Source organism: Phytophthora ramorum, assembly GCF_020800215.1.
Source record: "Phytophthora ramorum isolate Pr-102 chromosome Unknown Phyram_PR-102_s0002, whole genome shotgun sequence".
Classification (NCBI taxonomy): Eukaryota; Oomycota; class Peronosporomycetes; order Peronosporales; family Peronosporaceae; genus Phytophthora; species Phytophthora ramorum.
Genome location: NW_027150648.1, coordinates 2,775,206 through 2,789,247, shown reverse-complemented (window position 1 = coordinate 2,789,247; position 14,042 = coordinate 2,775,206). Strand labels below are relative to the sequence as shown.

Genomic DNA, 14,042 nt, shown 5'->3' with positions numbered 1-14,042 from the left:
TAGACGTACTCAAGCGTTTTGTTTGACAGTGTGATCTATAACCGTTCAATGTCTGGTTAAGTGCTCGCTACTTGACTTGATACCATGGAAGTGGTGTGTTACTTACGACTTACATGGCGCAGTCTCTCTTGTCCGAGCTCGGAGTGGATGCGTACGAGGCGTCTCCAGCAACGCTGTCCCTCTGCTCGACGCTCGTCGGCACGGGGGTTGGCGTCTCCGTCACCAAGTTCGTCGAGTCTCCGTTGGCACTTGCATTATCCGACTCCTGACCCACTGCCTCATACAGCACAGTCGAACCCGACGCGGCATCACTAGTGCTGATGGTCACCTGATCTACTGCATCATTCTGGACAGTCGAGGCGGAGCCCGAGGAAGCGCTGGCGCTGGCTTCGTTCTGGTCGACCACGTTCTGAACGACCTTCGTTGCGGTTGGTGTCTCCGTTGTCGGGGTAGCTGCAGTCGTTGCAGGAGTCTCCGTTGTCGGGGCGGCCGTGGTGGCGGAAGGGGTGCTAGTTGAAGCAGCCGTCGTGGCCGAGGGCGTCACAGCAGTGTTCGAAGGAGTCGGGGTAGTGGTTGAGGGCGATGCGGTGGATGGAGCGGAGGTGGCGGAGACATCAAAGGTGGGCCACGTCGCGTACAATTCAACGCCGCAAGCACCTTCGCTGTCACCCGAGTAGCGCCGCTCGACACGGACGTATCCATCCTCGCCCCACGAGGTGCCCCACTGGTTCTTGATGCGCCAGTAAAGCACGTTGTCATCCGTTTCACCGAAGCCCACAGCAAGCCCCGAGTGGGATCCGGTCTTATCGCAGTTCTCACCCGTGAGCACACCGCCCGAATAGTACTGGAAAGCACTCGATCCGCTGTAAAGGAAGATCGACACGGGCTGGTTGCGCACGGCATCCTCGACGGCGCCGGGGTCTTCGCGAACAGATTCGTAGCCGGTCACACCGATGTCAATCTCTGTACAAGAGCTCATGGAGCAGCTCGGGACATTGCCGTCATCTGAGGCAAACGGATACGAGTCGAGCGTGCACATTTTCCCGCTTCGTTCATTGGTAACCCAGTCCATGGTGTACGCAGCATAACCTCCACCACAGCCATTGTTTCCATCGTCGGTGTCACAACTAATGAGCTCTTGGTCCGACAGGCTGGGCAGCGATCCCCCAGTAGCCACGCAGTAACCCGACTCCATGGCCGCAGTTGCCGAAAACGCCCAGCAAGCGCCACACTCCCCCTGGTCCTTGACAGCCGTGACGCATCCTGCGGATTCCCAGTCCACCGTCTCACCCGAGGCTGCCGACGATGTCATGATGTCGCCACTTGCACTGGTAATGGTGGAGTTGCTGGAACCTTCCGCAGCTGTGGTAAACATTCCGGCAGTCGAACTCGTGCTGTTGCTGGACTTGACGGGGTTCGCATCTGGGTCGATAGCGAAGCGGTTGACATAGGCGAGGAACTCCTCCGAGGTCAGAAGCACGAATGGCGTGTTGATCGAAAAGTTGGCGTGGGGGTGCTGTTCCTGGAGCCCTGCAATGACAGTCAGCGCCTGGTCGAATCGCTGCTGCTCCTCCGTTTCCGTGATGGTGGTGACAGCCGAGCTGGATGACGACGATGTGCTCGTAGCGTTGGACCCCGAGGATGGGGCCGTGATTGTTGCGTTGGAGTCGAGTGAGCCCACATCCACACTGCCGGCCGAGCTAGCACTGCTTGAAACGCCGGTCTTGCTTGTCGAAGTGAAGGTACCAGCTGCCGTGCCGCCGACTGTGTTGACAACCTGAACGGCCTGGCTGTAGTAGCTGGATTGCTTCCACTCGTAGTAAATCTGCTGAGCACTTTCACTCATCGCGTCCACCGGAGAAAGGTAGTGTGCCGACAGCATCAAAGCGCCCAACGACAGCGCGGACACGGGCAACATACTTGAGATGACTGGAGACGAACAGAATGCGCCGGACTGAGTTGGACTGGGAGCTGGTAGTCGCAGTCGAGGAAATTGAGATGTGAGAGGAGCGGAGGCGTGCTGCGGGACTGCGTCCTGTCGAGGCTTGCCTGGTCTCCACCGAACATGCCACCGGTTTTCTGGATACGCGAGCAGCTCACCACGATGGACTTCTACATGTCCGTTTCGACGCCTCGACCAGGTAAAGAAGCTTCATCTCTGTCGATCACTACATCGCTGAATAGTGAAGCACTAAACTACATGCTTGACGCCAGGTCGTTAGTCCTCTACGAGTCTGTCAACGCTTGCTTGAAGCAGGATACGTGTTGCTTCATCAGTTTTCGCTGCATTGTGGCGCCTCATCAAACTCATACTCGAAACTCGTGGGTAAAAGCTGATACGGGCGTTTGCTTTGCATGATGAATCCTTGAGCAAGTACAGCTGGACGGATTCAACGTCAATGACTCACTCTGCCTAGTATTTTACGTATCCGTGGCATTGACTTGACCTGCAACTGTTGTCGTGGCGGTAAAGTAAGTCTCCGTTCGAGTCCGATATCTGAGCTCAGGGCATGGCTCGTTCGGCATGTAAAGCCGACGCACCTATTGATACGGACGTATTAGACCAGATGAACGATGTCAGTAGGCTTTTGTGCAATAGAGACTTTCTCCGCAGCGATCGACTAACCCGCTCTCCTTCTCACACCCTTACGTGACCACCGTCCAGCAAGCTCAGTTAACCGGATTCTGCGCACAGATTTTCGGGGATGCCCACGTAGCAGCAACACCGCAAGTCAATCGTACGCAACAACACACACCAAGTTCACATCGTCATTGCACCGCTGCGTTGTTCACGGCAAAACAGACAGACTAGCTGCGCTCGCTCTCTATTTGTCCTTCTTGGTTTCCTCTGACTGCTTTTCGGCCTCCTCCTGCTCCTGCTCCAAGTCCTCATCCTCTTCCTCGCTATCACTCGAGTCCGCAGCGTTCATCACCTGCTCGAACAGCGTGGGCTCGTTATCTAACTCCAAATCCTCCGGGTGCGGCTGGTAGACCGGCAGAGTGGCTGCTGGGGCAACATTAAACTGCAACACACAAACGGTAAAATACACCGCATGAGTTAGTAAACCGGCTACAATCAAGCGAACGCAGTACTTCAATATAATTGCGACGTGCATGTACCTTAGCAACAGCGCGCAAGTCCATGCCGACGTATGAGTCGCTCTTGACGAAAATATCCAGCTGGTAAGTGCCAGCCTTGGGCGGCGCCTGCAGCTGTAGCTTCTGTTCAACGACGCGCTCCTGAGACGTCATCTTTGCGAAAGCGTGCAGGTGGTTCATCTTAACGTCCCCCACCACGCAGTACCAGCGCTCCATCTTCGGGTGCGGGAAGCGCGGGGCGTACACCAAGTCGCACGTGTCGCCCTCCTTCACGTTCTTGCGCGTGAGCTTGACGGTTACCGTCATGATGTCGCCCTCGGCAATAAACTCCTCGTCCTCTACGCCAATCGAGATCTGCAGCTCCATGTGGGGCATCATCTCCAGCACGGTGTTCACCTCCGCGCGATTTTCCTCTGAGAGTCCGCTCAGACCCTTACGTTCCTCCGGCTTCATGGCAATGTACTGGTGCATGCTACGCACAGCGCTCTTGCCTGTGACAATGTGTTTGACCTCAGCCTCCGTCATGTGAGGCAGCTGCAGGAACGGCGGGTCCTTAAACCACAGTCCCTGCGTCAGGAACTGCTGCAGCTCCATGAGGTTCAGCGTGGTCTGCAGCCACGACTTCATGACTGAGATCTCCAGCATACCGTCCACAAGCTGGATACCCTTCTTCAGCATCAAGCTCAGGTCTCCCTGCAGCGTGGGGCTCAGCTTCTCGCGCAGGAAGTGCGCGTGCAGCAGCAGGTTGGCCTTGGCAATGGACGGGTGGTTGAACTTGGGCTTGGCCATCATGTCCGACTGCTTGAAGCGCTTGAAAAGGCCACCGAGTTCCGCATCATCGGTCGCGCGGCGCGGGATCTCGCGGAACTCGGCCGACCCGGCCAGGATCTCGGGCAGCATGCGCGGGTGCGAGTGCTGCGACATGGCAAAATTGTAGAAGCCGTATGTGTCGTACATGATCATGCTGTCTCCGTACTTCTTCGAGTGCGAGTACCAGAGCGCCACGCAGCTCGGGATGGCCACAACGAGGATGATAAGGTACAGGAAGAGCACAACATTGTGGTTGGCCGGGTCCAGCAGGAACGTGGGCAGGCCGATGGACAGCTGCAGCGCCTGGCGGCCGTCCGGGTTGCCGAACTTCTCGTAGTTGGCCTTGGCCACCTCGTCCGTGAGTGCCTCGTAGGCCTTGGCCACGAGCATGAACTTCTGCTCGGCCACGGCGTCGCCCTGGTTCTTGTCCGGGTGGTAGAGCAGACTCATCTTGCGGTACGCGCGCTTGATCTCGCGCTCCGAGACGCCCGCAGCGATGCCGAGGATGGCGAACGGGTCGAACGACTTGATCTCCGAGTCGTCCTTGAGAAGCAGCGCCATGCGCACGAGCGCGTACCACACGGCGGCCAACACCAGCAGATTGAACACGAAGGGCAGCGAGAAGACATTGCGAAAGGCCGTCTTCTCGGCCTGCAGCTGCTTGAGCTTGCGCAGCTCACGCTCGCAGCGCACTTGGCTCTTGTCGATGAGTCGGTCCTTGAGGAACACGCCATAGACGATGCGCCGCAGCGACAGGAACGTCACGGGCACCGCGTACAGCGCGCAGAGCGACACCGAGAAGTAGTAGAAGGCCGAGTTGTCGTACTCCAACATGGCGGACGATAGGCGAATGGCTTGTGGCGAGGATTATGGGGAGGCACGACACGTGGAGCTACGGAACCCAAAACAAGCCAAAAACGGATGGCCCTCTCTATGAGCAACGGATAAAGATATTTGTATTAACGGTTGCGAAATGAGGGGGACTGGATAATGTTTTGGGTTATCACGATATTTCTGTTTTGGGTTCTAGACACAACCATATTGCTGCGGACCCTCTCCCTCCACTGCTGCCACGATAGCATGAATGTCTTTTATCGGTCATCTTCCATCTACTTGTCGTGGAGTGATCGATGTCGACCACTGCCTCCCGCCAATTGTTATTGACCGTGTTTCACGCGATCGGTTTTAACGGGGTTTCGTCGTTCGAACCACTTAACTTCAGTATACCGCACTTTGCCAATCATGTCGACAGTGACGTGGCGCTCCTCGTGGTCCGATGATGGCTCCGATCCCAACGTCAACGTAAGCAGCGATGGGGTCTCTCTGCCCGCGCCGCTGCAGTTGACGCGCCCTGCGTCCGACGTCCCTTGCGAACTGTCGCTCCAATGGCCCGCGCAGCCGCTGCGCTGCCGCCAGCTCCAGATCAAGATCCAGAGCTCCGCCCGCCACGTGGAACTACACGTGGACGGCACGAGGCGCAACCTACTGGGCGAGGAGGAGCAGGGCCAAGTGTATCTCGGTACCTTCCGGGGCTCCAAACAACCTTCGGATCCGCTGCTCTTCAGCATGTCGCCGGTGTTCAAGCAGAGCGATCGGGACTGCGACGTGCTCAAGAGTTTGCAGACGCTCAAGGTCAAATTTGTGTCCTTGACGGGGGACAAAAGCGTGCTGAAGTTGCACGAGTTTCGATGCATTCTCGTGCCTATAGAGCCTGTTGCCGCAGTTGATACGAGGTAGGATGGTGATTTTTTTAAGACGGTGAAGTGATTGAGGGTATTGACGGTGGTGTTGATGTTGACAGAGCTGCGGGATTGGCGGCCAAGATGGCTGCACTTGGGATGGGTGGAGCTCCGGACGCTGCTCCGGACGTGCAGATGCTTCTGAAAGGCTTCCAGCAGACGCTGGAGCGCGAAATGGAGACCAAAATTGCACGAGTGATTGATGCAAAGTTGTCGACGCTTTCGCAACGATTGGCATTCTCGGAGCAGGCACTGTTTCAATTGCATAAGAAAATGGACGCGAAGGATGCGAATGTGCAAGCGAGTCTAGAGCAGATCCAGCACAAGTTCGCGCAGTTAGAAACCCAGTTGAACGAGTTTAGCGCCACGAAAGAAAAGGTGAATAATGTGGACGATGTGGAGATGAAGGCGACGGAAGAAGAAGCAGATACGGAAGCGGAAACAGCAGTGCCGGCAACTGAAGGCGAGTAACCAGGCCAACGTTTTTCATTTCTTTCCCGTTCGAGGCAGCCGCCTACCACCGTCTTGATTCGTGTGCTGCAACCATCTCATACAGAGCAGGTTGCGATATCGCAGGGTGTCGAAGAGATTTGCGTACGTGTCGAACGATTGGGGAGTGGGGAAGATCCGCTTGAAGTGTCCGCAGCGATGAAGCTCTTCCTCCATCTCTTTGATCAGCTGGAGGTCTTCGCCTTCGATCTGAGACAGCATTAAACTGCTCGCGGATCCTTGTAGCAGTCCTTCAAATGTCCGTCGCCGCCGTTGTGCGTCCTTTTCCTTTTGGAGAATCGTCGGTGTGACCCCCGCGCCCAATTGTCGAGGTTGCTTGATTCCATGTAGTCGGTCTTGTTTGGCCTTATCGAGCTGCTGGGCCTCCCTTTGTGCGTCCACAAACGGGATTCCTACAAGCTGGAACAAGTCGCTAACGAGGACAGTTTTGATGCGTTTGTCCATCGGCGACGAGCTGCTGAGAGACGGAAAAACATTGACCTCCAGTAGACGGGGCTTCATGCTCTCACCTTCAAGCAGCACATCGAATCCGTACAGCTCGAATCCATTGCGTCGACAACTACTGCCGCTGGAGGCCGACGCTAATTTATCTTCGACTGCAATCAGCGTTTTGACGATCAAGTCTTCGAGTTCTTCCTGGAAACTCTCAAGCTCACGAGTTTTGCCTTCGTCGCAAAGGTATTTGAAGAGCATCTGGAGACTCCATTTGCTACTGGAGAACGCATGAGCTTCGATATCATCTTGATTTTTTTGAAAAGCTGCAGCATTTTTTGTTGTTGATGCTGTAGTTAGTAAGGTGGCCAAATGGGTTCTGCAACTCGCTTTTGCTTGTGGAGTACTTTTCCGTGCAAAAGCGTACCAAACCGTCGTGAAAGAGGTGGATACGTAGAGGATCGTACGATGTCACCGCGACGTAAACTCGGAGGTCAAACTTGAGACCGTTGATTAGGAACGGATTGGCAACGTAGCGCTTCACAAGTTTGAGGCCATGAGGAAGGGAATACGATAATGTCAGAAAATGGTGATTCCCACTGAATCTGAAAAGGAAAATAGGGAGACATACCTGTACAACGTACGCTTTCTTCTTCGAGAGTTTTGGGGCTGCATGAGTACTCGCCGACACGAGTTTGATTCCCCTCCCACAAGACAAATTAGGCGGCTTGAGAATCCACACAACATTTACCTCAGCGTGAAAGCGAGACAAGAACTGCTGCTTATCGTAGTCGTTCGCTGTGAGATACGTCTCCGGAATAATATCCGCATAGGCGGTCGGGTGTTTCTTTCTCATACGCAGTAGGTGAGCACACAAGCGGTCCTTGCGACCTAGTTCGAAGCTGCCTGGAAAATGGTTTACACGCTGAAAAGGCAGCAATGCTCCAAATTCTTGTGCCTTGAGATGTTCACCCCAGAAAATATTCCAGGTATTGTTGAATGCTGTTTTGCGAACACTAGTTGCTCGTAGTGAGTTGGTGATGGCATTGTACAAGAATCGCTTCGTAGCTGCAAAGGATACACGCAGCTCCGATTCATTTCCAGAAATCTCGCGGACTGCACGGAATCAAAATCAAGAGATGGTAAAGCGAAGTAAGAAGCTCGTCTTTGAATAATCAGCCCAGATTGAGTCTTGCACCTTCATAGCCAGCAGGGCATGATCGCTCAAGTTGGACGGAGGCAGGATAAGGGAAGAAAAGAACTGGTTGCGAGGACGGCTCGATTTTGGAGACGAGCACAAAGATTGAAGATCGTTTGGCTTCGGGCCCCTGCTGCATGGCCACTCTGATTGTTATCAAGACACCCGAGCCAACTTGTGCAGCAATCAAGTCATGAAATCGTGTACCAGGGCGTGCTTTATCTCTATTTCCGACAAGAACATCGCATGAACATGACAACAAGAACTTGTTTGCCTATTTACGGCGTCCTCCTCGTTCGAAAGCGTCGGCAGTGCCGTCCGTCACGATATTGAACCATGACGCGGGAGCCATGGATGCAGCTTGCGGAGGAGCGGGGCTCTTTTAAGAGGATGCCGGGAGGTGACCGGAGGCTGAGCATCGCCTCTGGTAGCTTTCCGATCCGAATGGGAAGCAAGGTGGAGCTGCAAGGCTCAGGACGAGCTTTACAGGAACCACTACAGCAGCTGCAAGCAGAGCATCCACAACCTACACAACAGCAAGATGGAGATCCTCCTCTGATGAACTCAAGTCTTTTGCCTGCTTCAAGATTTTCAACACCAGCTTGCCGGGGTTCGATGCTTGGTTCGCTGAAAGCGTATTACCGCAAACTGCGCACGTTCAAGGGAACTATCCGCGCACTTATCAATCTTCGACGGACCCCACTATCATTGTCCAGTGCCGTTAAAGCTGCCTCATCCGTATCAAATGGTAGCGGGGACCTGCGAAGGTCCGGTGACTACTTTCTGCTTGAATGGATCTGTGAGGTACTCATGCTACCGTGTTCGTGCAATAGAAATAGTGCCGTACTAGAAGTTCCGCGAATATCCGCAGCTGGTGCTTCCACTGTCCAGAGTCAGGTGCAAAAGCTCGTAGCTGAAGGGTAGGCCTACTTTGCCGTGCGCTGGAGACTGTGGCCGCTAAACATATTTTTTGCTCCGGACAGGCGTGTTGTCGCCGAGGTTGATCGGACATCAGGCATGGAGGTCACCTATCGCCAACAAGGCAACCTGGATCACTATACCGAGGTACGTCCAAACTAGAAACCCGGTTTTCAATCGCATGCCTCAAGTCATTGTGCGCAGGACAACCTGGCAAAACGCGTAAGCCTACAGCAGGATCCTCACATGATTGCACTAACTCAACGCCTTTGGAATTGCGCGCTGCGGAATGGAGACAAAAAGCTGAAGTATGGCGACTACGAAACTTACATGCTGTGTCTGCACCGCTTGATCCTGCCCGAATTTGACATTGCCGCTTCCAAAGAGTTGATCGCGGACGACTGGAAGCGAGACAGCGGGGAGCAGGACTACTTGGACTACGCTTTTTTTCACTTGTCGATGTTCGAGTTGGTTGGTACGTATGTTGAATATTGTTACTCAACTCGAAATCTTTCGCTGGGAATGTTTCACTGACGGTAATACATGCGTTCCCAAGATTTGTGGACTGACACTGTCGATCCCGAAGATGTACGTTGCTGTTGCTGTGCATAACCAATATTGGATGGATTAATCACTCTCGCTTGATGTGGGTTGGTAGTACATCTCGCTGCTTTATTGCATTACCCATTGCCTGACATACCTTCTCAACGAGCATCACATGCTAAAATCTCTTATAGGTCTCGGCAAGAGTTTGTAGCGTGAAGTTGTGGTTCGCTTTGCTCATCGCTGGTGTGATATTATTGCATGTAGATGTTTCCAACGTTGACATTCTGAAAGAGTCTAAGGGGGTGACACTAGAAATCATCAAGGAGGACTTGCAGCGAGAGTTAAATGGTGAATCGTTCGCATATTTTCGGGACCAGGTCAGGCTCGTTACCGAAGCAAACCAAGCTGCGGAGCGAGAAGTCACTGGAACTAGTAGACCACGCCGAGTATCGCAAAGCCAGCAAGGCAACAGATCGCGGTCGCGAGACCGTAAGCGGTCAACGTCAAGAAGCGGTGAAAAAGATAACTTTCCCGGAGGTACCACTACGGGTGCGTAAATTCCGTTTGCTGCTCTGCACGGCGAGGTCGTCTCGCCATTCAGTATGATTCTTACGGGTAGATGTATTCGCTAGATCTGAATTCGCAGCACCGTCGAAGTCGATCTGGTAGTAGTGATTTTGGCCAAGATCCCACAAAGCGCAAGTTCTCCGTTCAAGCCAGTGCTAACTCTCTTTATCTCACAGCTAATGCATCTGGTAAGACGTTTCTCATTCTTAGTGACTAGGAAATAGCCACCAGCAAGTGCTGTTTGACTAACCGAATTCGTGTTTTGATACTTTGTGTAGGATTCGGCAGCATCAACGGTGGAGCTCCACCCTTGACAACTCAGACCCAGAACTACCCTGCTGACGCGATTCCAGTGTCCCCGAGGCGGGAAGTTGCGCTTCAGCGAGCAACTTCGCCAAACGTGTTCGCTCGCGGTGGCGGTGTAATCCTGAACATTGGTACGATGGATGGCATGGTAATTTCGATGTCAACCGCGGACGGCAAGTCTTCCGCTGCAGTATCAACAACAGGCAACGCAGCTTTTCCTCGGCGAAGGTCCAGAAGCGCTTCGAACTCGAGCCAACAACGACGTGATCAGGCCATGCAAACGGCCGGTAAAATGGACATCACCCGTGAAGCAGGGCTGCAGGTGAACCATATTGAAGCCACAAAGTCGGTACTTCGGACAGGCTCTCAAGACCCCAACGCCGCGGGCTACATATTACTTCCGAGTGCATCGTCTGGAAAATCGCGAGAGCCCTTCACGGTCCGTGCGGCTGCTGTTGCAGTGGCAGCAGCCAGCATGGCTTCAGCCGCTGCGCCGGTGAAACCCCAGCAGGCACTGTCCATCCAGCGCACACAGTTCCAAGTGCAGCAACGCTCCCTGCAATCGAATCAGGATGGAATCGCCGCCTCCGTAGTTGGGGGATCAACGAAAAACATCCCTCCGAATGTTTTCATTAACAACAGCAGCCTCACTGCACCATTGATGACAATTGTCAGTAGCAAGGCCCCGACACCACGTGAAGCAACTTCGTCGATCAACAAGATTCAGTTGCAATTGCAGGAAACCCCGGACCCATACGCAGCGCGACCCCAAACTCCGCATGAAGGTCTCTTGGGCGCTTCACTATCGTCTCCACGAGCCAGCAATGCGATCACAGCCCAAGCTGCCGGTATCTTTCTTTCGTCACAGCGATCGATAAATCCTCCAAGCTCTCCACGTCCATCTCTTCTTACTACGCAAAGACCTGGAAGCATCTTGGGCAGCGACCATCAGGCTCCAAAGAGCCCAAGGAAATTGCAGCAGCGCGAAGAAAGCCTATCACTAAGTGCAACTTCGACGAGCCTCATGGGGTTGACTATTAGCGGAAGAACTGCAGCTCAAAACAACAGCGTCGAGACACCAAGCGCACTTCAACGATCAAAATTCGAACCTGGGCTCTCGGCATTGCTTGGGGACACCTTGGGGTCACTGTTGATACCCCTCGGCATTTCCGACGGAATTACAACCGGCGCTTCACCGAAAGACGACTTGAAAGCTCTGCTATCACCTCGATACATTGTTACCAACCCGGTGGCCTCCAATCACCCCGCTCAGCTTTCGTCAAACCTGAAACAGTCGAGCATTCGACCACAAGGTTCGACTCGAGGGTTCGCGAAAAGCAGTCCCCGCGTTCGGCATCAACCGTCCGGATTGGCCACCGGTCCAGCATCGAGTCATCTCCAGCAGCAGCGGCAGCAACGACGCCCATCCGAGCTCCAGGGGCTAGCCATCGCCCCGGGTAAGTTCGGGTAGGTATACACAGGTATACAGTAGTACAAACGTGTTACAGTAGTAATCCCTACACTATGTTATCAAATTACTATTTGGGAATAGATTTACTACAGTATTAGCGTACTCGGAGATTATGGAGACTGAAGCGTTGGGTCTGCGCTGGTGGGACGAGGAGCTACTCCAGACGCAGGTGTCCTTCCGTACCGCCTTCTTTCCAGCGTTGCTGCGATCCTGCGACCCTCAGTCGCTGCCTTCCGAGCTCTCGCGCGACGAATTGCGTGTCGTAACGCAGTTTTGCATCTCTCCCGATGCCAATCAAAGCGGCCAAGTGACCAGAGAAGACGTGAGGCTCCGTGCAATGCAGACTACCATACAGTGTTGTTTTTTGTGGTGCTAACGGTGTGCTTGTTGTTGTTGTAATGGGTGCAGTTCCGTCGGTTCCTCGCACGATTCGGGCCACTCGAGCTCAGTCTGTCCAAGTTGGTGGCGTGCTTTTGCGCGAACCAAGAATTGGTTCCCTGGTTCCACGGAGATATTGGACGACAGGAGGCGGAAAGTGTGCTGGCTGTGCGAGAACGCAGCGATGGCGCATTTCTGGTGAGGTTTTCGGAATCACATCCGACGAAGTTCACGCTCACGTATCTGAAAGTGCACTCGGCGAGTTCGAGCACACCCGGGCGACGTGAACTGAAGAACTGCCTTGTAAGAAATCTCGGAGAACCCGGGTATGCACTTTCAGAGGCGGTGAGGCGTGGTGCTTCGGCTGGTGGAAGTGTTAGACAGCGCACATATCCGTCGATTGGAGCATTCATACAGTCCAGCTCAGGCAGACTGAAGTATGGGGTACGCTTTGTTGTGGTTGACAGAAAAGACAAAGGTTCATTGTGGCTAATGACGTCTTTATCGCGGTCTGCTGGTGTAGGTGGCATCAAATTTCTCTGCAAAATGTAACCAAGAGCTCGCGGTGGTGAGAGCGGTACAGGATCACCAAAGTGACTCGTACTCGGCGTTTAGTACGGAATCGTTTGGCACGCCAGAGCCGCCTCCTGGCTCAGCATCAATGCTGTTCTCGCGATCCCCACCATCACAGTCATTTCTGGGCATGCCGACATTTCCACTCAATGCCAACAGCAAAGCTGAGACTAGCTCGAACAGCTACGCAAGTTTCATTGTGGACTCACTGGCGCCTCCAACAGTTCATAGCGTTGAAACACAATGGCAGACGGCACCCGCTAGCATTGTTGCAGACAAGAAGCCGACTCTTGGAAACTGGAACGGCGGGGGAGTTGTGTCTTCTCCTGGACCTTTTGGAAGCAGCGACTATGGAAATTTTGCGTCATTTGCTCAGCACCAACCAGAAGAAGAGGCACAACCCGTTGCAGCGAAGCAGGCCGGCAATAAAAACTCACCAGTGCAGCATCACTATCGAAGCCCTGAGGCTAGTACCTCCGCCGAGTATGGCACCTTCGCAAACTTGGCGTTAACGTATGCTCACGAATCACAGCAGTTAGCTGCTCAAGGTCATCAAACTGTCTCACTTTCAAGATCACCGACGTCTACAGCTCGGACGGGTTTTGATACCAGCGGATACGGTTCGTTCGCGAGCGTAGCTATCACCAAACCAACAAGTTCGACCCCAGTTGATGCAGCAAACAGCAGCAGACATCAACGCAGCAACAATCGCGGATCGTCTGCCGACAATGACTACGGCAGCTTTGCCTCCATCACAAACGAACTCGAAGACAAGAGACCTCAGTGGGAGCAAACGCTGGGACCTCCTCCTCCACCGATGGCCGTGAAAACCAGCTTTGACCCTCAGACGACTCGCCCGAGCAATGCTATCTACGAAAACTTCGCTTCCGTATCACTTGCAGGACATGACGCACGTTCCCAAGAAAAGGAACCTTTACACGTATTACTGGAGAAGCCCCCAGCTCGCGCCACTCCATCACCAAACTCGGATGTGTACGGCTCCTTCGATGCAGCAGCAGCGAATCCGACGATCAAGACAACCCCGATCACTTCAGCACTAGACGAGCTCAACATCGGAATGGAGTTTTACAAGCAAAAGCGGTTGGATGATGCGCTGCTTCGCTTCATCCTGGCTCAAGAGCTGGCGCGTTCAACCGGCGACCAGGTCGTGGAAGCGCGTGCACTCGGCAACCTAGGGACTGTGTATCTCGACAAGAAGAATCCGCAGCAGGCCGTGCGTTGCTATCAGCAGTGTCTGGACATCACGCGTGCCATCGAAGACACCAAGCGGGAGCGCACCATCCTCAACAACCTGGTGCTCGCACTGGTGGCAAGCGAGGACTTCGAACGCGCGCTTGCCTGCTGCCAAGTGCAGCTAGAAACCACTACGAACGCAATCAACCGGCGCAAGATTATCTCCCGCATGAGTTTGCTCCGAGAGAAGATGACCCGCCAAACCTCTCGGTAAATGCTACAATTCCGGTGGTCGTAAGTG

The 14,042-nt window shown here is 53.9% G+C and overlaps 5 protein-coding genes across 5 annotated transcripts; 2 read left to right on the top strand and 3 right to left on the bottom strand.

The window, feature by feature from the left end:
- Positions 1-109: 109 nt before the first annotated feature.
- On the bottom strand, positions 110-1,918 carry KRP23_2318 (Vignain; the record flags this gene model as incomplete). The annotated part of the gene is made up of 1 exon (XM_067887039.1): positions 110-1,918. One exon carries the CDS (start codon positions 1,916-1,918, stop codon positions 110-112), a length of 1,809 nt encoding a protein of 602 aa, XP_067749664.1.
- Positions 1,919-2,825: 907 nt separating this feature from the next.
- On the bottom strand, positions 2,826-4,743 carry KRP23_2317 (DnaJ protein ERDJ2A; the record flags this gene model as incomplete). The annotated part of the gene is made up of 2 exons (XM_067887038.1): positions 2,826-3,023; positions 3,121-4,743. 2 exons carry the CDS (start codon positions 4,741-4,743, stop codon positions 2,826-2,828), a joined length of 1,821 nt encoding a protein of 606 aa, XP_067749663.1.
- Positions 4,744-5,151: 408 nt separating this feature from the next.
- On the top strand, positions 5,152-6,119 carry KRP23_2316 (uncharacterized protein; the record flags this gene model as incomplete). Its single annotated transcript, XM_067887037.1, has 2 exons — positions 5,152-5,642; positions 5,711-6,119. 2 exons carry the CDS (start codon positions 5,152-5,154, stop codon positions 6,117-6,119), a joined length of 900 nt encoding a protein of 299 aa, XP_067749662.1.
- Positions 6,120-6,134: 15 nt separating this feature from the next.
- On the bottom strand, positions 6,135-6,851 carry KRP23_2315 (Tubulin polyglutamylase TTLL5; the record flags this gene model as incomplete). Its single annotated transcript, XM_067887036.1, has 1 exon — positions 6,135-6,851. One exon carries the CDS (start codon positions 6,849-6,851, stop codon positions 6,135-6,137), a length of 717 nt encoding a protein of 238 aa, XP_067749661.1.
- A 1,552-nt stretch (positions 6,852-8,403) lies between these two features.
- Positions 8,404-14,015, top strand: KRP23_2314 (uncharacterized protein; the record flags this gene model as incomplete). The annotated part of the gene is made up of 12 exons (XM_067887035.1): positions 8,404-8,555; positions 8,622-8,708; positions 8,772-8,853; positions 8,911-9,181; positions 9,263-9,294; positions 9,365-9,443; positions 9,517-9,801; positions 9,885-10,007; positions 10,098-11,592; positions 11,678-11,918; positions 12,005-12,418; positions 12,498-14,015. 12 exons carry the CDS (start codon positions 8,404-8,406, stop codon positions 14,013-14,015), a joined length of 4,779 nt encoding a protein of 1,592 aa, XP_067749660.1.
- Between the last annotated feature and the right edge of the window lie 27 nt (positions 14,016-14,042).